This window comes from Rana temporaria, chromosome 10, assembly GCF_905171775.1.
Source record: "Rana temporaria chromosome 10, aRanTem1.1, whole genome shotgun sequence".
Classification (NCBI taxonomy): domain Eukaryota; kingdom Metazoa; phylum Chordata; class Amphibia; order Anura; family Ranidae; genus Rana; species Rana temporaria.
The window spans coordinates 571,726-594,670 of NC_053498.1; the positions used below are offsets into that span (position 1 = coordinate 571,726).

The following is a 22,945-nucleotide window of genomic DNA, read 5'->3' on the forward strand; positions in this document are numbered from 1 at the left end:
TGCCTGCTGTAGGTACCAAAGACGGGAACCTATGCACTGCCCAATGCCTGCCTGCTGTAGCTACCAAAGACGGGAACCCATTCCACTGCCCAAAGCCTGCCTGCTGCAGTCACCAGAGACTGGAACTCATCCACTGCCCAATACCTGCCCACCGCAGCCACCAAAGACTGGAACCCATCCACTGCCCAATGCCTGCCCACCGCAGCCACCAAAGACTGGAACCCATCTACTGCCCAATGCCTACTCACAGCCACCAACCATGGATACATAGATAGATAGAGTTCCCTCCTTGCCAAAACAGGTGGAGCGCTAGCAATCCACTCCACAAAAAAATGATATATAGTGCGCTCAGCAAAACACAGGCTTCCTGATTCCACTCTCTGATGTCTTTTTCAGCCAGGAAAAAGAAAACAGAAGAAGAAAAGTAACAATACAACTGTGTGGATGGATTCTTACACAAAGAAGGTCATTGTAACCCTGGCCTGTATCCTTTCTGAATGCTGTGTGTACACCAGCATCACCTAACCTGCCAGAACCACTGAGCCAGTATGAACGTTACTTGCCTATTCTGGACTACAGACACCCACAAACATGGGGAGATGTTGTTATATTTGTTCAGGAGATTCTCTCACACAAGCGTTGTTTATTCTTGGCTTGGGTTCAGTCAGTAGACAGCGACACTAATAAAGTCATCCCATCTATCAGAGATATCGTTTTATGGTGACCTTCCAGGGTGCCAAGTCACATCGCAACCACTGATAGGAGGAGAAGATTCTCCCTGATTCCACACAAAGTATAAAAACCTGACACGGGAATCCAGCAGGAGAACCTTCTCAGGACCTCAAGATGTGGATCAGGGGGCGTGGCCAGGCAGCCGATGTAACCGGACGCACTCTCAGCTCTCTCCGTCGAATCTCCTGACATCCATCCTGCACGTTGCCCGTCCTGCCTGGTCTTGGTGCCCAAGTGCTGCGGAACAGTGCCCTGATCATCCCGGTGCCCTCCGTTCCTAGATCCGAAGAGGATGTCGGCAGCTAGGAAGCAGAACGCAAACCGAGCTGCAGACAGCATGGCAAGCCAAGATGGCGCGCAGGCCTCCCGCACAGCCAAGGAGAAGCACAGGGATGGCGCGGAGAGACTCTTCTCCAGAGTACTGGCTGCAGATCCCAGCGCTCTCCCGGAGAGACAGAGCGAGCTGGCCGGGGGAACATCTGATACGGACGATACTGTCCCTCTGGAGGATGGCGGAGGCCCGGAATTCCTATGGAGCGCCGTGAGTACTCCTAATAGCAACCCCACTAGGCCGCAGTCTCTCCCCAGCCCTGCTTCTGATAGTGAGCCCTCACTTAGAGACATTTTTGCGGCCATTACCACGTGCAATACCTCCCTAGCTGCCCTGACTGCTGACATTAAAGGGGTTAAGGCGGAAATAACATTTTTGAGGCAAGATGCACAAAAATTGAGGGAGAGAACCTCTGCTGCAGAGGGCAGGATAAGCTCCATTGAGGATGACATGGCCCCCATGCAAAGAGATCTCTCATATAATAACCATCTCCTCACTCAACACTCATCCCGATTAGAGGAATTAGAGAACAGAATGAGAAGGAATAACGTGAGATTGGTTGGTCTGCCTGAAAGAGCTGAAGGAAAGGACCCTGTTGAGTTTATTGAAAACTGGCTGGTGACTGCTTTTGGCAAAGAAGCTTTCACTCCATTATTCTCAGTTGAGAGAGCACACAGAGTGCCTTCCCGGCCTCTGCCTCCGGGGGCCCCTCCAAGACCCTTTCTATTTAAACTGCTCCATTATAAAGATAGGGATGCTATACTGCGCAATGCCAGGCTTAAACCTGAAGCCATGAAGATTGATAATGCTAAAATCTCCTGCTTTCCTGATTTCTCTGCTGAGCTACAAAAGCAACGTGCAAAGTTTATAGACATTAAACGTCGCCTCAGAGCTCTAGATGTAAAGTATGCTATGCTATACCCCTCTAAGCTAAGGGTGGAAGCTCTAGGCTCCGTTCACTTTTTTGACCTTCCGTCTTCGGCTGCACAGTGGCTGGACAGAGAGGAACGCTCAATCCGTGATGGTCGCATCCAACGCCGCGCTCAACAGGACGGGTAATACACTGATTTAATTATCGCTGACAACTACCTGTTTGTTCCTATTCCAAGGCGGAGAAGCTGCTGATGTTTAATCCACATTTTACCAATTGGGCTACTTTGTTTTAGCTGCTGAGAAGTTTGAACGCTTTGGTGCACTTCCACTGTTGCCCCCATGTGGATCTGGCTGCGGCCCCACCTTGCCTACGAGCACATAAGTTTGGCCATGTTGGCCTGTGGTTATATGACTTTGTTTTTTCTTCTACTATCCCTTCATCTTCTGAGCAACCTCGCTGGAGGACCACCTCGATTCGTCGTGTTCCACTCACGTCCTGAACTTGCCCCCCCTCTTGTAACTACCTCAACTGTGTATTGCACATTGCTCTTTGTCTCATCCCTACTACTGATGCCGCACCTTCCTACCCAGATACATATCTCTTGCGTCTGCCGGAGGTCGGATGCCTATTTCCTCCTTGCCGGTCTGATCTACCATCCTTATACTCAATATGATAGTATTGTTATTACCATGCATGTTTTACCTGTTTCTAAACTACAATGGCTGCACTGACTAGATTTGTGTCTTGGAATGTGAGGGGTTTAAACAACCCGGTTAAGCGCCTGGCCGTGCTCCGTACGGTCAAGCGGATAGCTGCTGATATTATTTGTCTGCAGGAGACTCACCTCCCCCCGACCTCCACGCCCCAATTTGCGGTAAGGCAATTTAGCCACCAATTTCATTCTACCTTCTCAGTGTACTCGAGGGGGGTGAGTATCCTGGTCAAGCAGGGCGCGCAATTTACGGTCCTGAAAACACAAATTGACCCCGATGGGAGGTATATCTTTATTTTATGCTGTATACACGGTACTAAATGCATTTTGGCTGGAATATATATTCCTCCTCCTTTTTCATCTAGTGTATTGAAGGTATTGACAGATTTCATGGCCCGCTTTACGGGAATACCTGTATTAGTGATCGGTGATTTTAATAACTGTCTAGACAATACTAGGGATAGAATGTCTGCACAAGGAGAAGTGGGAGTACGGGGAGGGAGCGGGCCTACTTCGTTTGCCCGCTTACTAGCGGAAATGGGCCTCACAGATGTCTGGAGGGCTCATAACCCGGAGGCCAGGGTTTACTCATGTCAATCGGCCTCTATTGGATGCCTGTCCAGAATTGACCTTGGTTTAGGGAATGATCTGCTCCTACCAATGTTAGAGTCCTCCCAGTACCACCCCAGGCAGGTCTCGGACCACTCCCCATTGTCAATAGACATCAGGTGTGGAGCCCGCAGGGGTAATACCCTTTGGAAGCTCAACCCCTTCTGGCTATCGCTTATTCCAGATCCAGACCCTATCCCGGAACTACTCACAAATTTCCTTGAACGAAATTTGAACACGGCAACATTGGACGTGATATGGGACACGATTAAAGCCTTCCTCAGAGGCCAATTTATTAGGGAAATTTCCAAGGTTAAAACGTCCACAAAGAAGTGGGAGATGTCGGTGCTGGAGGAGGTGGGATCCTCTGAAGCCAGATACATAGCTGACCCCACGGACGATAATAGACGTTCGTGGCTAGCGACACAAACCTTACTTAAAGACCTATCCATGCAGTTAGCTGAAAATAAACGTTTCTTCCTACAGCAGAGCCACTTTGAAGAGGGTGAAAACACAGGTCACATGTTAGCACTACTAGCTAGATCACAACAATCCTCCTCTCACATTACGTCGATCACGAATCACGCGGGGACTCCGTGTCACTCAACTAAGGAAGTTATAGAGGCCTTCAAACTTTTTTTTCAGGAAGTATATTCTTCCAAAGTTAACCCCACCCAGGCCGAGATTCACTCGTTTCTGGACAAATACCCCATTCCATCTTTGTCTGCTTCGGATGTTGCCCTGCTCAATGCTCCTTTAACTGAGGAGGAATTGCTAGAAGCACTGGCACACTCGAAAAATGGTCGAGCCCCGGGGGCTGACGGGTTACCATCTGAAGTGTACAAAAGATATGCTACCCAACTCCTCCCTACTCTTCTTAAAGTCTATAACCATGCACTTGAAACGGGTTTCCTCCCCCCATCTATGAATGAGGCCCTTGTGGTGGTCCTGTTGAAACCCGGTAAGGAACCCTTGTCACCGGATTCCTATAGGCCGATCTCACTTCTGACATGTGATGTCAAGCTGTTGGCCAGGGCTCTGGCTAGCAGGTTGGCTAAATGCATACAAAAAGTGATTCACAGAGATCAGTCGGGGTTTATCCCGACGAGGTCAACTTCGCAGAACTTGCGCAGACTCTTCTTAAACTTGCAAATCCCCCCGGACAATGTAGGAAATAGGGCGGTTCTATCGTTGGACGCCGCCAAGGCGTTCGACAGTGTAGAATGGCCCTATCTTTGGGAAGTCCTGAGTCGATTTGGGGTGGGCTCCACGTTTTTGAAGTGGGTTCAGCTGTTGTATAGTTCCCCGTCGGCGAGAATGCGCGTCAACGGGGAAGTATCGGAACCCTTCCATCTTGCTAGGGGCACCCGGCAGGGGTGCCCTCTGTCGCCCCTGTTGTTCGCCCTGGCTCTCGAACCACTGGCCATACATATCAGGCATATGCAGGAAATAGCGGGGTTTCAGAGAGGACCTAGGAAAGATGTGGTTTCCCTTTATGCGGATGACACTCTAATATACTTGGGAGATACAGACAGCTCTTTGAAAAATGTTATGAACCTAATTGCTGGCTTCGGTCGGCTCTCGGGTTTCTCTATTAATTGGAATAAATCGGTTCTTATGCCCTTAGATCCCCTGCCGGGTCCATTGCCTGACTGCGCAAGGGACATTGCTGTGGTGGATGAATTTCGTTATTTGGGCATACAGGTCACACCACTCCCGCTTCAATACCTAGACAGGAATCTATCTCCATTGCTACAAAAACTCCGCCTAAAATGCTCAGCCTGGAGGAAATTGCCACTGTCCGTGACTGGTAGAGTCAATCTAATTAAGATGGTTTGGGCGCCTCAACTCCTGTACATCTTTCACAACTCTCCAATTTGGATTGCCCATAGATGGTTTACTCGGATAGACTCTCAGTTTAGGGAACTAATCTGGGGGGGAAAAGTGGCTCGTATTAGTCTACACTCACTGCAGCTTACAAAAGATCAGGGGGGCCTAGCGGTCCCACACTCGAGGTCCTATTTTATAGCATCACAGCTCCAGCATCTTGGTAATTGGGCTGTGGTTGATGACTCGGATCCGATTAGGTCATTGATAGTCCCAATAGACTCGGCACTCCCGGCATTGGTGTATCTGGAGGCTGGTCTTACCCAGTTCCCTGATACTCTTCCCACGATATCTCTATTGAACACTCTATGGAAATATGTGAGAAACACTTTTAAACTTAAAGCGATCTGCCAGTTCACTCCAATTTGGAGAAATAAATATTTAGGGGAGCTCTTTACACTGAAGGGCTTCGGCCCATGGGAGAGGCTCGGGATACATTATGTTATCCAGTTGTTCTCTGGCACTGTCTTTAAAACTTTTGCGGCCATGAAAGAGGACTTTGGGTTACATAACACCCAATTCTATCAATACCTACAGTTGAGACACGCAGTACAGTGTGAGGGTAGACTCTCCCCACTGGTTGTGGCAGCGCACCCTCTGATGAGAGATGTGCTCTCCACGGAGGACAGGGCAGGTATGATTTCACGGGTATATGCAAGACTGCTCCAACACACTCATGATGCCAGTAAACTTCCCTGCAGACGTGGGTGGGAGCGTGACTTGGGACCTATAGATGGGGAAATCTGGGAGTTGTGTCTGACATCCGCCCCCTTAGTCTCAGTCTCTGCATCTCAAAGACTATCACATTTATATTTACTACATAGGGTGTACAGGACCCCAGCCAGGCTACACAAATGGGGCTTTAGAGACACCCCCTTGTGCCCAAAATGCACTGCACAAACTGGTGATCTGCTACACATGATGTGGAAGTGCCCCAAGTTATTCCGGTATTGGAAATTCGTTCTGGATACTATAGCTCAGGTGTTTCAGATACCAGTTATTACTGATCCAGTGGTTTGCCTCCTTGGTGCCTTGGAACTACCTGACCTTCCCCCAAATGGCCATACCGCAGTGCTACGATTGCTTTATCTCGCCCGCAAAGAGATTGCTAAATTATGGATAACCCCTAGGGTACCAACAGGCACACAATGGGTGACGCAGGTCAACAGTATTTTAATACGCGAAAAGTTAACATACCAACATCGGGGTGCATTAAAGAAATTTTATTCAATGTGGCAGCCATGGCTAGATGTACCGGGACTAGGCCCCTTGCAGTTGGTGAGGGACAGATTATTGCAGGGATAAAATGCCTTTGTTTCAGGGTGTGGGAATGTGACTGCGCTGTGAATGAGAGAGAGAGTGGGGCATGCTACACCACTCATTGGTGAACCCAAAAAGATGTTGAGAACATAATGGTGGTCCACAGTTCTTTTTTCTTTTTCTTTTCCCTTCTTCTTTCTTATCTTTTTCTTCCCTTTTCTTTCTTTCTCACTCTTTTTCGCTACCTGTCTCCCCTCCTCCCTTTTCTCTCTACCTTAGTTTGTGAAACTTTCTCTTACCTCCTGAGATTGCAGTCGGATGCTTCTGTGCACAGTCAGACTACATTTACCAGGGTAATAATGCATACTGCATGTAGTATTGTAAAGTGTAACACTTTCTTATAACTGCCTTGTTTACGTTTATGTTGGCAGGCATGCCATTAGAGTACATTGGTGTTAGACCGAAACTTGATATACGCTGATATAAGATTGTACCCTGACCTTTGTTTTTTTCCCCTGTATACTGCAAATGATACTTACCTGCCTGTGTGCAACCATGTGATTGTATCTCTATTTTTCTATAATAAACTTGTTTTTGATTTAAAAAAAGATGTGGATCAGACTTCTGTGTCTTCTCGGGCTCCTCTACCTGGGGGACGGTGTCACTGTCAAGGTAAGATCCAGACCACCACCTCACTGTCAAGGTGAGATCCGGACTACCACCTCACTGTCAAGGTGAGATCCGGACCACCACCTCACTGTCAAGGTGGGTTGCAGACCACCACCTCACTGTCAAGGTGAGATCCGGACCACCACCTCACTGTCAAGGTGAGATCCGGACTACCACCTCACTGTCAAGGTGAGATCCGGACCACCACCTCACTGTCAAGGTGGGTTCCAGACCACCACCTCACTGTCAAGGTGAGATCCGGACCACCACCTCACTGTCAAGGTGAGATCCGGACTACCACCTCACTGTCAAGGTGGGTTCCAGACCACCACCTCACTGTCAAGGTGAGATCCGGACCACCACCTACTGGTGGATGTTTGAAAGTTATACCAACGAACGGTTCCATCTTCCATCTCAGGAGAAGTTCGGTCCTTCGTTCCCCAGCTCTGCAGAGGCTGTGGGGGGTCCCAATTTGCCTTTATAGAACTTTATCCCATTTCATAAAGTACAGAAACCCCCAGCGTGGTGGTCAGGGAAGGCGAGACCCCCGAGTGATCGGTACAAACCCCGAGATTACTGCTCGGCTTCACCCCCAACTGAATTCTACTTTTGAGTGGATTGACCTACCACCATTTTTTTTGAACCCCGTTCTGTTCTTAGAGAATGGCTGTCAGTTCTGCTCCACGGAAATTAAAATACTTCACGCTCCACTGCTAATGCAAAACGGAGATGGGTAGCGGGGGGGGGGGGGGGTACATGTTGTATCTGTGACGTAATATCGGGGGAGGAGGAAGGTTACGGTATATAAATGAATGAATGGACTTGTATAGCGCTACACATGCGAACTGAATCGCCTCTAGGCACTTTTCCAGCCAGTGTCTGCTTGGCTGGTGCAGTCATTTTACCCCGTAGGATCTCGACACGCTTGGGACACACAGTCGTACACACAGATATACATATATATACTGGGCCAATTAGGACAAGATCCAATTTACCTACCAGCATGTCTTACATCATAGTGAACCCCCCCCCCATTTCCTAATGCTGCTGCTGGGAAGATTAGGGGTACATGTTGTATCTGTGAAGTAATATGTACACCTCAGACCCTTATATAACGTCAGCTCCTACCACCTCAGATTACTTTTAGGGATGCGCCAAAATCTCAGCGGCATGTTGCTGAAAGTTAAAAAATGGTGATAATTGTGCATGCGCAGTAGCGGTGGCGTCGCATTGCATAGTGTTATCCTGGTCAAGGTCCTGTCTTTTCCTCCCTCCTCCTCTCATTGCAGAGACCCGCGATCTCCGTGTGTCATGGAGCTGAATTTTCCGGGCCGCAGTAACAATGTCCCGCCTCCTGTGATAGACGGCACACTGATTCAATGGCGGGACATTGTTACTGCGGGCGGGGGAATTCAAATCCAGCCCTGTGACACATGGGGATCGCCGCTCTGATCCGGACACAGGCAGTGGTGAGGTTCTCCTCCCAGTGTATAGGTTGCATTCATATTTTTACCACCCAAATGCATTATTTTACATTTTTCTACAATAAACCTCATTTGCCATGTAGTTCCCCCCCCCCCCCCCATTAATTAGTTCAGATCTTCTTGTAAGGTTTCCACATCCTGCGGAGAAGTTATTGCCCTGCTTAGTATTGTCCGCAAATACAGAGATTGAACTGCTTACCCCTCCCCCAGGTCATTTATGAACACATTAAATAGGATTGGTCCCAGCACAGAACCCTGGGGGACCCCACTACCCACCCCGACCATTCCGAGTACTCCCCATTTATCACCACCCTCAGAACTTGCCCTTGTAGCCAGTTTTCAATCCGTGTCCTCACCCCTATGGTCCATGTACTCACCCTATGGTCCATGTACTCCCCCTATGGTCCATGTACTCACCCTATGGTCCATGTACTCACCCCTATGGTCCATGTACTCCCCCTATGGTCCATGTACTCCCCCTATGGTCCATTTACTCCCCCTATGGTCCATGTATTTACCCTATGGTCCATGTACTCCCCCTATGGTCCATTTACTCCCCCTATGGTCCATGTACTCACCCCTATGGTCCATGTACTCCCCCTATGGTCCATGTACTCCCCCTATGGTCCATTTACTCCCCCTATGGTCCATGTACTCACCCCTATGGTCCATGTACCCACCCTATGGTCCATGTATTCACCCTATGGTCCATTTACTCCCCCTATGGTCCATGTACTCACCCCTATGGTCCATGTACCCACCCTATGGTCCATGTATTCACCCTATGGTCCATGTACTCCCCCTATGGTCCATTTACTCCCCCCTATGGTCCATGTACTCACCCCTATGGTCCATGTACCCACCCTATGGTCCATGTATTCACCCTATGGTCCATGTACTCCCCCTATGGTCCATTTACTCCCCCCTATGGTCCATGTACTCCCCCTATGGTCCATGTATTTACCCTATGGTCCATGTACCCACCCTATGGTCCATGTATTCACCCTATGGTCCATGTCAACAGACCTTACTTTGTACAGTAAACATTTATGAGGAACTGTGTCAAATGCAAGATCCAGATACACCACGTCTACGGGCCTTCCTTTATCTAGATGGCAACTCACCTCCTCATAGAAGATAATAGATCAGTTTGGGAAGAATGATTCTTCATGAACCCATGCTGATTACTGATAATGATCCCGTTCTCATTACTAAAATCTTGTATATAGTCCCTTATCATCCCCTCCAAGAGCTTACATACTATTGATGTGAGGCTGACTGGTCTGTAATTCCCAGGGATGGATTTTGGACCCTTTTTAAATATTGGTGCTACATTGGCTTTTCTCCAATCGCTATATAACATCCGCTCCTATCACCTCAGATTCCTATATAACATCCGCTCCTATCACATCTGCTACAACCATTTATTTGACCATCAAAACACGTGTTGTTAACATAAATTAAGTAATGGATATAAAACACAAAAGTCACTAAACAAAAAAGAATGATGAATACTTAATAGTATAACAGTACATAATACTTCATACACAGTATCCAGTTTATGACTTAAAACAAGAAGAAGAAGAACTGTCGACAATAATAATAAAATGATGATAACATTTATGAATAATCTACCTGGTTGGGTGTATATACAAGGGTAGCTGTGTGGCCAATCCCTTCACAGCACATCTGGGCCCTTTACAGCACATCGGGGTCCTCACAGAACATCGGGTTCCTCACAAAACATCGGGGTCCTCACAACACATCAGGGTCCTCATACGTGAGCCTGAGCACTCTAAATATCAACCACGGCTTCCAAGCTCCACCTCCTTCAGATCCTCGGGCCTCGCTATTGTAACGCGGTATGGGAGTTAGTATTGGACAGCAGGCCTGAACCCTGTGGGTGCCAATCCACGAGGGGCTATGAATAGGAACTTGTAGGGGCAGAAATAAGAGAGAGACTGATATGGAGAGGAGGGAGGGGATGAGATTGAAGGGGGATTGGCTCATGGTCTGGTCCTGATCGATGGCGTCAGACTTTCCTCATCTTAGGCTGGTCATACACTAGTGGAATATTGTTGGAACATTTTTGTTTTTTTGGAATAATGGGGTCAAATTGATTTTTATGTTCAATCATTTATTAAAAAACTGGAGAAAATTTCTTGAGCAATAGAATTTCTAACAATGTATGGGGTATTCACTCTAAAATGTTGAAGTATATTCTAACGACGGTCATGAAGTCTCTGTTTGCATTACTGAATGTATTTATTTACACAAATGTTTGTTTGAAAGTCTACCAGTGTGTGTCCAGCTTAATTTTGGTGGATTTATAGCCAGACCTGGAATGGAAATCGGGGTTCATTCTGACGTCTCTCGTAGAAATTTAGCCGAGTCCCATCATATACTCACCTTCATGGACCCAACGGAGATGTTATTCCATTATTTCCTTTGCATAATATTTTTGTAAGGATATTCAGATTGTAAATACAGAGATGGATGAGTACAGAATACCAGAATTTGTATGGGCCCAACGGCCTGGAGATATACATTATTATTATTATATACAATTTATATAGCGCCAACAGTTTACACAGTGCTTTACAATGTAGAGGGGGACAACACAATTACAGTTCAATACAGAAGGGACAGGAGGGCCCGGCTCGTAGAGCTTACATTCTAAAGAGAGGGGGTGGTGGTACAAGAGGTAATAGCTGCAGAGGATGATTTGATGGGGGTGGTTAGGGGATAGTCATGGGGGTGGCTCTGGGACAGTTGTTAGGTGGGAGTGGGATAGGCTTCCCTGAATAAATGAGTTTTCAGGGATCTTCTAAAGGTGGACAGGGTAGGGGCTGATTGGAAATACCAGGGCAGGGAGTTCCAGAGGATGTGAGAGGCTCTGGAGAAGTCCTGAAGGCGAGCATAGGATGAGGTAACAAGGGAGCTAGGGATCAGGAGGTCTTTGGGAGGAGCGGACATGCAAGCCATAACCATAAAGGTGGTTTATCGTTTAACCCAAATATAATGACGAGCAGTTGTATATCAACGTTATGAAATACAGAGGAATAGTAAAAGTTATATGGGGAGTGTCACGGAATGTCCCCGCACTCAGAACGAATGCTTCCGTCATACAGCGCTTCCCATCAGTCTGGACATAGACACCAGATATGTTAGCTGCCTTTAACACACAACGAGACGAGACTTGTATGTGTGCTAAGTATGGACTGTTTTAATGGTACATTCTCCTGGTTTATATCTAGTTACAAGCTGTTACAGGAACAATGAAACTCTCCGCCCCCCTCCTCACACAGGGGGGGGGGGGGCTTCAATACATCCCCTTGAGCTAATCACTAATCAGTATCCAGACGTTTCGGCCCCGAGCTATATTTAACATGACCTGACCAGACACATTCCTTTATCAATAGAATTCAATTAACCTTTAGAATAATACACACTCACAGATAATCCCATCAGCATCTAGCCACTTCGGCACCGCAAAGCTTGACAAGTTCTTCTGAACATAATTGACATGCTAATTCAATACACCTGACAGGAGACTGCTAACTTGTAGTACAATACACAAAAGAGAGTCAATTAGCTGGAGAAGAGGACATTAGAATTTAGCAGTGAAAGAGTCACTCTACAATTAACCCTTTGGGCTCAGAATTAACAAACTTAAAATAGCCCTACAGATATCTCAGAATATAATGTGGATAATCCATACCTAATAATCCTATCTCAGGTAGTCCAAGACATCATTCTTCCTATGGCCCTAGTGGTCATAGGATGATTTTAGACATAGGAGAATCTGAGTCTGTCACAGGGAGTATTAACGAACTTTGTCGCTCTCAGGCCCGAAGGGAACTGTTTTTAAGGAAGTCAGTTCCGTTTTGGAGTTGACTGTGTAAATTAATCTGGTCTCTTGAAATAAGAGAGGTTTATTAGGGAAATCTCTGTATAGAAGTGGACGAGAATAGTCTGCGGGGTGGTAGATTACATAGGGTGGTATTTATATATGTCTGGGGGGGGGGGGGGGGGGATTTCCATGGTTGGCAGTCTTTCTGACAGCCAAGGTTAGGTACATTCATTGGTTTGGAGTGATAATGTTGTGTGGTAAGGAGAGTGGTGAGATGGGAGAGGGAGGAGATGGGATTGGAGAAGGAGTTGGGAATAGGAGGATGAATACGAGAACAGCGGGGGATATGGGCGGGGTATGATGAAACGGGGGGGCATATGGTTGAATATGGATGGTGCGAATTTGTGAATAATGGTCGGGACTCTGTGCCACCTAGTGAGGACCTTATAGCCATTTTCCTGGGTTGACACATTTATTGAGCCCTTGAGGATGTTTTGGAATTTTTGCTCCCAGTGTTTATCTGTGAGGATTAAAGATCATCCTTTCTCCTGAAATTGACATGTCTTGTTTTTCGTGGGGTGTTTGCCGAAGAGTAGAGAATAGATGATGAGAATAAATGTAAGGTAGTAATGGTACTTATCCATTTGCAGAGCATGAAAGTTCTTCAATGAGCAGAGTATTGCAGCAGTAATGGGATTCTTTCATGGAGGGTCTCCTGGTGGGGGATATCTCGGGGTGTCCACAGCAAATGTAGTAAGCTTGGCAGCGTAGATCCAAGTGTGGGATGGTGTCCAGTTTAGGCATAGATAGTACCTGTAGTTTATTTGTAGCCAGACACGCTGTTCTATTTATTAGGATACAGCATATGTGCCGAATTGAGCGTTAATTACGCGGAAGTGCCAAATGTGGAAACTCTGGAGCGCACGCGGCGCCGGGGGATGACGTCAGTGCGCCGTCAGCGTATGCGTTCCAGCGTGGAACGCAATACGGCGACGAGCGCTGTTTACAAGGATATGGATTCACTCGGTAATGGTGTCTTTCTATATTGGAGGTCAGAGGTCACTCGGTAATGATGGCTCTCCATATTGTAGGTTGGAGGTCACTCGGTATTGATGGCTCTCTATATTGTAGGTCACTCAGTATTGATGGCTCTCTATATTGTGGGTCGGAGGTCACTCAGTAATGATGGCTCTCCATATTGTAGGTCTATAGTCACTCGGTAATGGTGTCTTTCTATATTGTAGGTCGGAGGTCACTCGGTATTGATGGCTCTCTATATCTTAGGTCTATAGTCACTCGGTAATAATGGCTCTCTATATTGTAGGTCGGAGGTGACTCGGTATTGATGGCTCTCCATATTGTAGGTTGGAGGTGACTCGGTAATGATGGCTCTCTATTTTGTAGGTCTATAGTCACTCGGTATTGATGGCTCTCCATATTGTAGGTTGGAGGTCACTCGGTATTAATGGCTCTCTATATTGTAGGTCGGAGGTCACTCGGTAATGATGGCTCTCCATATTGTAGGTTGGAGGTCACTCGGTATTGATGGCTCTCTATATTGTAGGTCACTCAGTATTGATGGCTCTCTATATTGTAGGTCGGAGGTAACTCGGTAATGATGGCTCTCTATATTGTAGGTCGGAGGTCACTCAGTATTAATGGCTCTCTATATTGTAGGTCGGAGGTGACTCGGTAATGATGGCTCTCTATTTGTAGGTCTATAGTGACTCGTTATTGATGGCTCTCCATATTGTAGGTTGGAGGTCACTCGGTATTGATGGCTCTCTATATTGTAGGTCGGAGGTCACTCGGTATTGATGGCTCTCTATATTGTAGGTTGGAGGTCACTCGGTATTGATGGCTCTCTATATTGTAGGTCGGAGGTCACTCGGTATTGATGGCTCTCTATATCTTAGGTCTATAGTCACTCGGGAATAATGGCTCTCTATATTGTGGGTCGGAGGTCACTCGGTAATGATGGCTCTCTATATTGTAGGTCGGAGGTGACTCGGTAATGATGGCTCTCTATTTGTAGGTCTATAGTGACTCGTTATTGATGGCTCTCCATATTGTAGGTTGGAGGTCACTCGGTATTGATGGCTCTCTATATTGTAGGTCGGAGGTCACTCGGTATTGATGGCTCTCTATATTGTAGGTTGGAGGTCACTCAGTATTGATGGCTCTCTATATTGTAGGTCTATAGTCACTCGGTATTGATGGCTCTCTATATTGTAGGTTGGAGGTCACTCGGTATTAATGGCTCTCTATATTGTAGGTCTATAGTCACTCGGTATTGATGGCTCTTTATATTGTAGGTTGGAGGTCACTCGGTATTAATGGCTCTCTATATTGTAGGTCGGAGGTCACTCGGTAATAATGGCTCTCCATATTGTAGGTTGGAGGTCACTCAGTAATGATGGCTCTCTATATTGTAGGTCGGAGGTGACTCGGTAATGATGGCTCTCTATTTGTAGGTCTATAGTGACTCGGTATTAATGGCTCTCTATATTGTAGGTTGGAGGTCACTCGGTATTAATGGCTCTCTATATTGTAGGTTGGAGGTCACTCGGTATTAATGGCTCTCTATATTGTAGGTCTATAGTCACTCGGTATTGATGGCTCTCTATATTGTAGGTTGGAGGTCACTCGGTATTAATGGCTCTCTATATTGTAGGTTGGAGGTCACTCGGTATTAATGGCTCTCTATATTGTAGGTCGGAAGTCACACTTTCTCTCTGGAGGCCGTGAAGCAGTACAAACAGATGATGGAGAAGAGTCACGTGGCGGCTGACCCAACTCACCATACCGAACAGCAAATGTGCGGGAACAAGGAGCTGCCGAGTGAATTACAGGAAGTGTGCCACGGCACCGACACCAATGAGATCATGAAGACATTTGGAGAACTCGGTAAAATTCCTTCTCTCTAGTGAATAATGAACAGCAGCGTACTGACTCCGGGTGCCCTGTCTTTAGGTCACCCCTGACTCCCAAACCACACCCTGACACATATATGACCTGAGATTGCTGGAGGGGGGGCGGTGACACTGACTCTGTGTGTCTACATTTCATTAGACATTCCAAATGTGGATAGTCTCCGGGTCATCAAATCCAGCACATTCACACCCGAGGCAGCTGTAGTTCTACCAAAATGTTCTGCTTGTGCAGTCACTCCTCAGTACTGCCCTCACCGTACCCGCACCCTCCTCTCTACTGTCCCCTCACCGTACCCGCACCCTCCTCTCTACTGTCCCCTCACCGTACCCTCCTCTCTACTGTCCCCCCACCCTCCTCTCTACTGTCCCCCCACCACACCCTCCTCTCTACTGTCCCCCCACCGTACCCGCACCCTCCTCTCTACTGTACCCCCACCACACCCTCCTCTCTACTGTCCCCACCATATCCACACCCTCCTCTCTACTGTCCCCCCACCACACCCTCCTCTCTACTGTACCCCCACCGTACCCTTTTCTCTACTGTCCTCACCGTACCCACACCCTCATCTCTACTGTCCCCCCACTACACCCTCACCCTCCTCCCTACTGTCCCTACCATATCCGCACCCTCCTCTCTACTGTTCCCACCATACCCTCCTCTTTACTGTCCCCACCGTACCCACACCCTCCTCTATACTGTCCCTGCACCCTCCTCTCTACTGTCCTCACTATTTCTGCAACCTCGACTCTACTGCCACCCCATTCCTGCATTCTTCCCTTTTCTTCCCCCACCTGTCAACTGCTGCCCATTCCTGCACTCTCCTGTTTACTGCCCTCCCTTTCCTATTTACTCATAATTTGACTGCCACCCTATTCCTGCATCCTCCTCTCTACCACCCCCTTACTACTTTCTAATGCCAACCTTTTCCTTCACCCTCTTCTCTGCTGTTCACCATTCCTGCACCCTCCTCTATTCTCCCACCCCAAACCCTTTCTGTTCTACCACCTCAGTCTTCTACTCTTCTCTCGCTACGATTTCCCCTCGTTCCACTCAATGACAGTTGGTGTAACCAGGACAGCTTCATATTCATTATTCTCTAAAAATACATCCCAGAAGACATTATAAAGAGAGGCAACTGTATTTTCTTCACCTGTAACTCAGCTGATGCCGTTATCTGTGGCGCTCCTAACGGTGACGTCTTGTGTTTTTGACCTTCAGGTAGAATCTCTGGCAGTATGGACAAGTGTGAGGTCTGTGCCATCGCGGCCTGCACTGGGTGTTGGTAGTGGAGGAGATCTGGATCTGCTATGACCCTTCAAAACCCAGATTGATGCACCATCCTAGTCTGCAGCTTCCATCTATCGAATGAAGAAGAGATTGTATCAAATCCAATGGAGCCTCGAATGATAAATAAATTGATTTCTAATTAACACTGTGTGCTGTGTATGTCAAATCCTATATTCATTACTACATTGTACTACAATTATTTCCTGCCTGCTCTTCATTAGTCCTAAAATTTGTAACCTTTGTGAGGATCCCGCACACTTATTTCCCTGAATTCTGTGACATGGGGTCACTATGCTCTTTGAGTTGGCATTGCAGCGTCACACATTTCACAGAGCCCGCCCGATAACATTCTACACACATATTTACAAAGTTCACCTTTCAATATAGAAAAAACGATTGCTGGATTTCCGGAGGAAGAAGTCCCGGCCTGAACAGAGGCCAATTGGTCAGGGGTTGGAGCTCCAGAATGGATAGATGTCCACTGGTCAGAGATTGGTAAAAAGATGAGGGATGGACAGCCGCACTCCAAACCAAACAGGTTGTCTTTATTTATGGCCATGAATAAGCACTGAAGCCAGTGCGAAACGTCGGTATTCTCCTGTTCCTATTGCTGTGATCTGCTGTGTTCTTGCTGTTGATTTGAATAAAGACAACCTGTTTGGTTTGGAGTGCGGCTGTCCATCCCTCATCTTTTTACCAATATTTGCCTTAGTGCATTGCCTGCACCCTTGGAGTCCTATATTTTTGAAACGACCCTACAATAGACCTACCTTGAGCGGTGATCTTCTCTCTCCACTGGTCAGAGGTTGGAGCTCCAGAATGGATAGATGTCCACTGGTCAGAGGTTGGAGCTCCAGAATGGATAGATGCCCACTGGTCAGGGGTTGGAGCTCCAGAATGGATAAATGCCCACTGGTCAGGGGTTGGAGCTCCAGAATGGATAGATGTCCACTGGTCAGAGGTTGGAGCTCCAGAATGGATAGATGTCCACTGGTCAGAGGTTGGAGCTCCAGAATGGATAGATGCCCACTGGTCAGGGGTTGGAGCTCCAAAATGGATAGATGTCCACTGGTCAGAGGTTGGAGCTCCAAAATGGATAGATGCCCACTGGTCAGGGGTTGGAGCTCCAGAATGGATAGATGCCCACTGGTCAAGGGTTGGAGCTCCAGAATGGATAGATGCCCACTGGTCAGGGGTTGGAGCTCCAGAATGGATAGATGCCCACTGGTCAGGGGTTGGAGCTCCAGAATGGATAGATGTCCACTGGTCAGAGGTTGGAGCTCCAGAATGGATAGATGCCCACTGGTCAGGGGTTGGAGCTCCAGAATGGATAGATGTCCACTGGTCAGAGGTTGGAGCTCCAGAATGGATAGATGCCCACTGGTCAGGGGTTGGAGCTCCAGAATGGATAGATGCCCACTGGTCAGGGGTTGGAGCTCCAGAATGGATAGATGCCCACTGGTCAGGGGTTGGAGCTCCAGAATGGATAGATGCCCACTGGTCAGGGGTTGGAGCTTCAGAATGGATAGATGTCCACTGGTCAGAGGTTGGAGCTCCAGAATGGATAGATGCCCACTGGTCAGGGGTTGGAGCTCCAGAATGGATAGATGCCCACTGGTCAGGGGTTGGAGCTCCAGAATGGATAGATGCCCACTGGTCAAGGGTTGGAGCTCCAGAATGGATAGATGCCCACTGGTCAGGGGTTGGAGCTCCAGAATGGATAGATGCCCACTGGTCAGGGGTTGGAGCTCCAGAATGGATAGATGCCCACTGGTCAAGGGTTGGAGCTCCAGAATGGATAGATGCCCACTGGTCAGGGGTTGGAGCTCCAGAATGGATAGATGCCCACTGGTCAGGGGTTGGAGCTCCAGAATGGATAGATGCCCACTGGTCAAGGGTTGGAGCTCCAGAATGGATAGATGCCCACTGGTCAAGGGTTGGAGCTCCAGAATGGATAGATGCCCACTGGTCAGGGTTTGGAGCTCCAGAATGGATAGATGCCCACTGGTCAGTGGTTGGAGCTCCAGAATGGATAGATGTCCACTGGTCAGAGGTTGGAGCTCCAGAATGGATAGATGCCCACTGGTCAGGGGTTGGAGCTCCAGAATGGATAGATGTCCACTGGTCAGAGGTTGGAGCTCCAGAATGGATAGATGCCCACTGGTCAGGGGTTGGAGCTCCAGAATGGATAGATGTCCACTGGTCAGAGGTTGGAGCTCCAGAATGGATAGATGCCCACTGGTCAGGGGTTGGAGCTCCAGAATGGATAGATGCCCACTGGTCAGGGGTTGGAGCTCCAGAATGGATAGATGCCCACTGGTCAGGGGTTGGAGCTCCAGAATGGATAGCTTCAGAATGGATAGATGTCCACTGGTCAGAGGTTGGAGCTCCAGAATGGATAGATGCCCACTGGTCAGGGGTTGGAGCTCCAGAATGGATAGATGCCCACTGGTCAGGGGTTGGAGCCTCAGAATGGATAGATGCCCACTGGTCAAGGGTTGGAGCTCCAGAATGGATAGATGCCCACTGGTCAGGGGTTGGAGCTCCAGAATGGATAGATGCCCACTGGTCAGGGGTTGGAGCTCCAGAATGGATAGATGCCCACTGGTCAGGGGTTGGAGCTCCAGAATGGATAGATGTCCACTGGTCAGAGGTTGGAGCTCCAGAATGGATAGATGCCCACTGGTCAGGGGTTGGAGCTCCAGAATGGATAGATGCCCACTGGTCAGGGGTTGGAGCTCCAGAATGGATAGATGCCCACTGGTCAGGGGTTGGAGCTCCAGAATGGATAGCTTCAGAATGGATAGATGTCCACTGGTCAGAGGTTGGAGCTCCAGAATGGATAGATGCCCACTGGTCAGGGGTTGGAGCTCCAGAATGGATAGATGCCCACTGGTCAGGGGTTGGAGCCTCAGAATGGATAGATGCCCACTGGTCAAGGGTTGGAGCTCCAGAATGGATAGATGCCCACTGGTCAGGGGTTGGAGCTCCAGAATGGATAGATGCCCACTGGTCAGGGGTTGGAGCTCCAGAATGGATAGATGCCCACTGGTCAAGGGTTGGAGCTCCAGAATGGATAGATGCCCACTGGTCAGGGGTTGGAGCTCCAGAATGGATAGATGCCCACTGGTCAGGGGTTGGAGCTCCAGAATGGATAGATGCCCACTGGTCAAGGGTTGGAGCTCCAGAATGGATAGATGCCCACTGGTCAAGGGTTGGAGCTCCAGAATGGATAGATGCCCACTGGTCAGGGTTTGGAGCTCCAGAATGGATAGATGCCCACTGGTCAGGGGTTGGAGCTCCAGAATGGATAGATGTCCACTGGTCAGAGGTTGGAGCTCCAGAATGGATAGATGCCCACTGGTCAGGGGTTGGAGCTCCAGAATGGATAGATGCCCACTGGTCAAGGGTTGGAGCTCCAGAATGGATAGATGCCCACTGGTCAGGGGTTGGAGCTCCAGAATGGATAGATGCCCACTGGTCAGGGGTTGGAGCTCCAGAATGGATAGATGGTCAGGGGTTGGAGCTCCAGAATGGATAGATGCCCACTGGTCAGAGGTTGGAGCTCCAGAATGGATAGATGCCCACTGGTCAGGGGTTGGAGCTCCAGTTTGGACAGAGATCCATTGGTTATGGATAGGAACTCCAGTCATAAAAATATACATCAGTCAGGGATCAGGGCTCCGGACTGAACAGAGGTCCACTGGTTTGGGATTGGAGCTCCAGAATGGATAGATGTCCACTGGTCAGAGGTTGGAGCTCCAGAATGGATAGATGCCCACTGGTCAGGGGTTGGAGCTCCAGAATGGATAGATGCCCACTGGTCAAGGGTTGGAGCTCCAGAATGGATAGATGCCCACTGGTCAGGGGTTGGAGCTCCAGAATGGATAGATGCCCACTGGTCAGGGGTTGGAGCTCCAGAATGGATAGATGGTCAGGGGTTGGAGCTCCAGAATGGATAGATGCCCACTGGTCAGAGGTTGGAGCTCCAGAATGGATAGATGCCCACTGGTCAGGGGTTGGAGCTCCAGTTTGGACAGAGATCCATTGGTTATGGATAGGAACTCCAGTCATAAAAATATACATCAGTCAGGGATCAGGGCTCCGGACTGAACAGAGGTCCACTGGTTTGGGATTGGAGCTCCAGTCTGGACAGAGATCCTGTCCACTGGTTGAGCTCCATTCTGGACAGAGATCTATTGGTCATGGATAGTAACTCAAGTCCGGACAAAAATGGGATGGTCAGGAATCGGAGCTCCAGTCTGGACAGAGGTTCATCATCCAGGTAAGGGAGCTCCAGGACGGACAGAGGGTTATCAATAAGAGATACATTCTCCAGTCCCAACAAGCCGTTCGCGAATAGGGCTGGGCGTAATTTACGTTCACGTCGAAAGCATTGGCTTTTTGCGGGTTAATTTGGAGCATGCGCACTGGGATACGTTCACGGATGGCGCATGCGCCGTTTCGTAAAATCTTCAAATACGTGGGGTCACATTAATTTGAATAAAACACGCCCACATCATCCACATTTGAACTTAGGGCGCAAGTTCTTTCTGAATACAGAACTTGGGCCCTAATTTACGGCGGCGTAACGTATCTGAGATACGTTACACCCGCCGATAGATACACCATTGTATCTGATTCCGGGCCTGTGTTTTTTCCACCTTTCAGCTTAATTATAAACTAATTAACCCTTTCACAGTTCCTCTGAGCCTTGAAGATCTTCTGATGTCTCCAGGGATGAGACAACCTCCTTTGTCAGAGATAAGAGTGGAATCAGGAGAGGGAGCGCCTTCACACTGTCATATCTAACCCCCGAGGACACAAAGATCAGAGCGGCTGATAACAAGGTGCACAGGGTACAGCCTCACCTTATTCAGATGATGGATAGAGAAGACCGAGAAAAACGCAGCTCTCCCATGAACACTGTGGCATCTGGATGGGAGCAGCGGCTTGGCACATGACACTGAGGCACCAGGATGAGTGCGCAGGACGAGGGATCCAGATGAGTACAGTGGACGAGGGACGGAGATGAGTGTGGTGGACGAGGGACGGAGATGAGTGCGCAGGACGAGGGACGGAGATGAGTGTGGTGGACGAGGGACGGAGATGAGTGTGGTGGACGAGGGACGGAGATGAGTGTGGACGAGGGATCATGATGAGCGTGGTGGACGAGGGACGGAGATGAGTGCGCAGGACGAGGGACGGAGATGAGTGTGGTGGACGAGGGACGGAGATGAGTGTGGTGGACGAGGGACCCAGATGAGTACAGTGGACGAGGGACGGAGATGAGTGTGGTGGACGAGGGATCATGATGAGCGTGGTGGACGAGGGACGGAGATGAGTGTGGTGGACGAGGGATCATGATGAGCGTGGTGGACGAGGGACGGAGATGAGTGTGGTGGACGAGGGACGGAGACGAGTGTGGTGGACGAGGGACGGAGACGAGTGTGGTGGACGAGGGACGGAGATGAGTGTGGTGGACGAGGGACGGAGATGAGTGTGGTGGACGAGGGACGGAGACGAGTGTGATGGACGAGGGACGGAGACGAGTGTGGTGGACGAGGGACGGAGATGAGTGCGCAGGACGAGGGACGGAGATGAGTGTGGTGGACGAGGGACGGAGATGAGTGTGGTGGACGAGGGACGGAGACGAGTGTGGTGGACGAGGGACGGAGATGAGTGCGCAGGACGAGGGACGGAGATGAGTGTGGTGGACGAGGGACGGAGATGAGTGTGGTGGACGAGGGACAGAAATGAGTGTGGTGGACGAGGGACGGAGATGAGTGTGGTGGACGAGGGACGGAGATGAGTGTGGTGGACGAGGGACGGAGATGAGTGTGGTGGACGAGGGACGGAGATGAGTGTGGTGGACGAGGGACGGAGATGAGTGTGGTGGACGAGGGACGGAGATGAGTGTGGTGGAGATGGCTCAGGCCGGTATAATGCATCTGGGTTTCCATTTTAAAATAAGTCCTGGTTCACTTTTAAAAAATTGTTTGTGTAATTAGAACTCTGGCACAAGCCCCGCCACACCGCTGATTGGCAGCTGTTCCTGACGGCAGAAATCCCACAGATCAGGTGGTACCTCCGGGGTCTCAGGTCCGGGGTTTCAGGTCCGAGGTCTCAGGTCTGGGGTCTTAGGTCCGAGGTCTCAGGTCCGGGGTCTCAGGTCTGGCTGGGGTCTCAGGTCCGGGGTCTCAGGTCTGGGGTCTCAGGTCTGGGGTCTCAGGTCCAGGGTCTCAGGTCCGGGATCTCAGGTCCGGGATCTCAGGTCCGGGGTCTCAGGTCCGGGATCTCAGGTCCGAGGTCT

The 22,945-nt window shown here is 49.0% G+C and overlaps 2 protein-coding genes across 2 annotated transcripts; one reads left to right on the forward strand and one right to left on the reverse strand.

Moving 5' to 3' along the window:
- The first annotated feature begins 81 nt into the window (after window positions 1-81).
- Window positions 82-16,775, forward strand: GUCA2A (guanylate cyclase activator 2A). The gene is made up of 4 exons (XM_040327000.1): window positions 82-846; window positions 7,015-7,077; window positions 15,126-15,318; window positions 16,564-16,775. The coding sequence occupies exons 2-4, from the start codon at window positions 7,015-7,017 to the stop codon at window positions 16,629-16,631; spliced, it is 324 nt and encodes a 107-aa protein (XP_040182934.1). The 5' UTR covers window positions 82-846; the 3' UTR covers window positions 16,632-16,775.
- Window positions 16,776-21,941: 5,166 nt separating this feature from the next.
- LOC120916136 (apidaecins type 73-like) lies at window positions 21,942-22,595 on the reverse strand. The gene has a single exon (XM_040326955.1). It carries the CDS (start codon window positions 22,593-22,595, stop codon window positions 21,942-21,944), a length of 654 nt encoding a protein of 217 aa, XP_040182889.1.
- Between the last annotated feature and the right edge of the window lie 350 nt (window positions 22,596-22,945).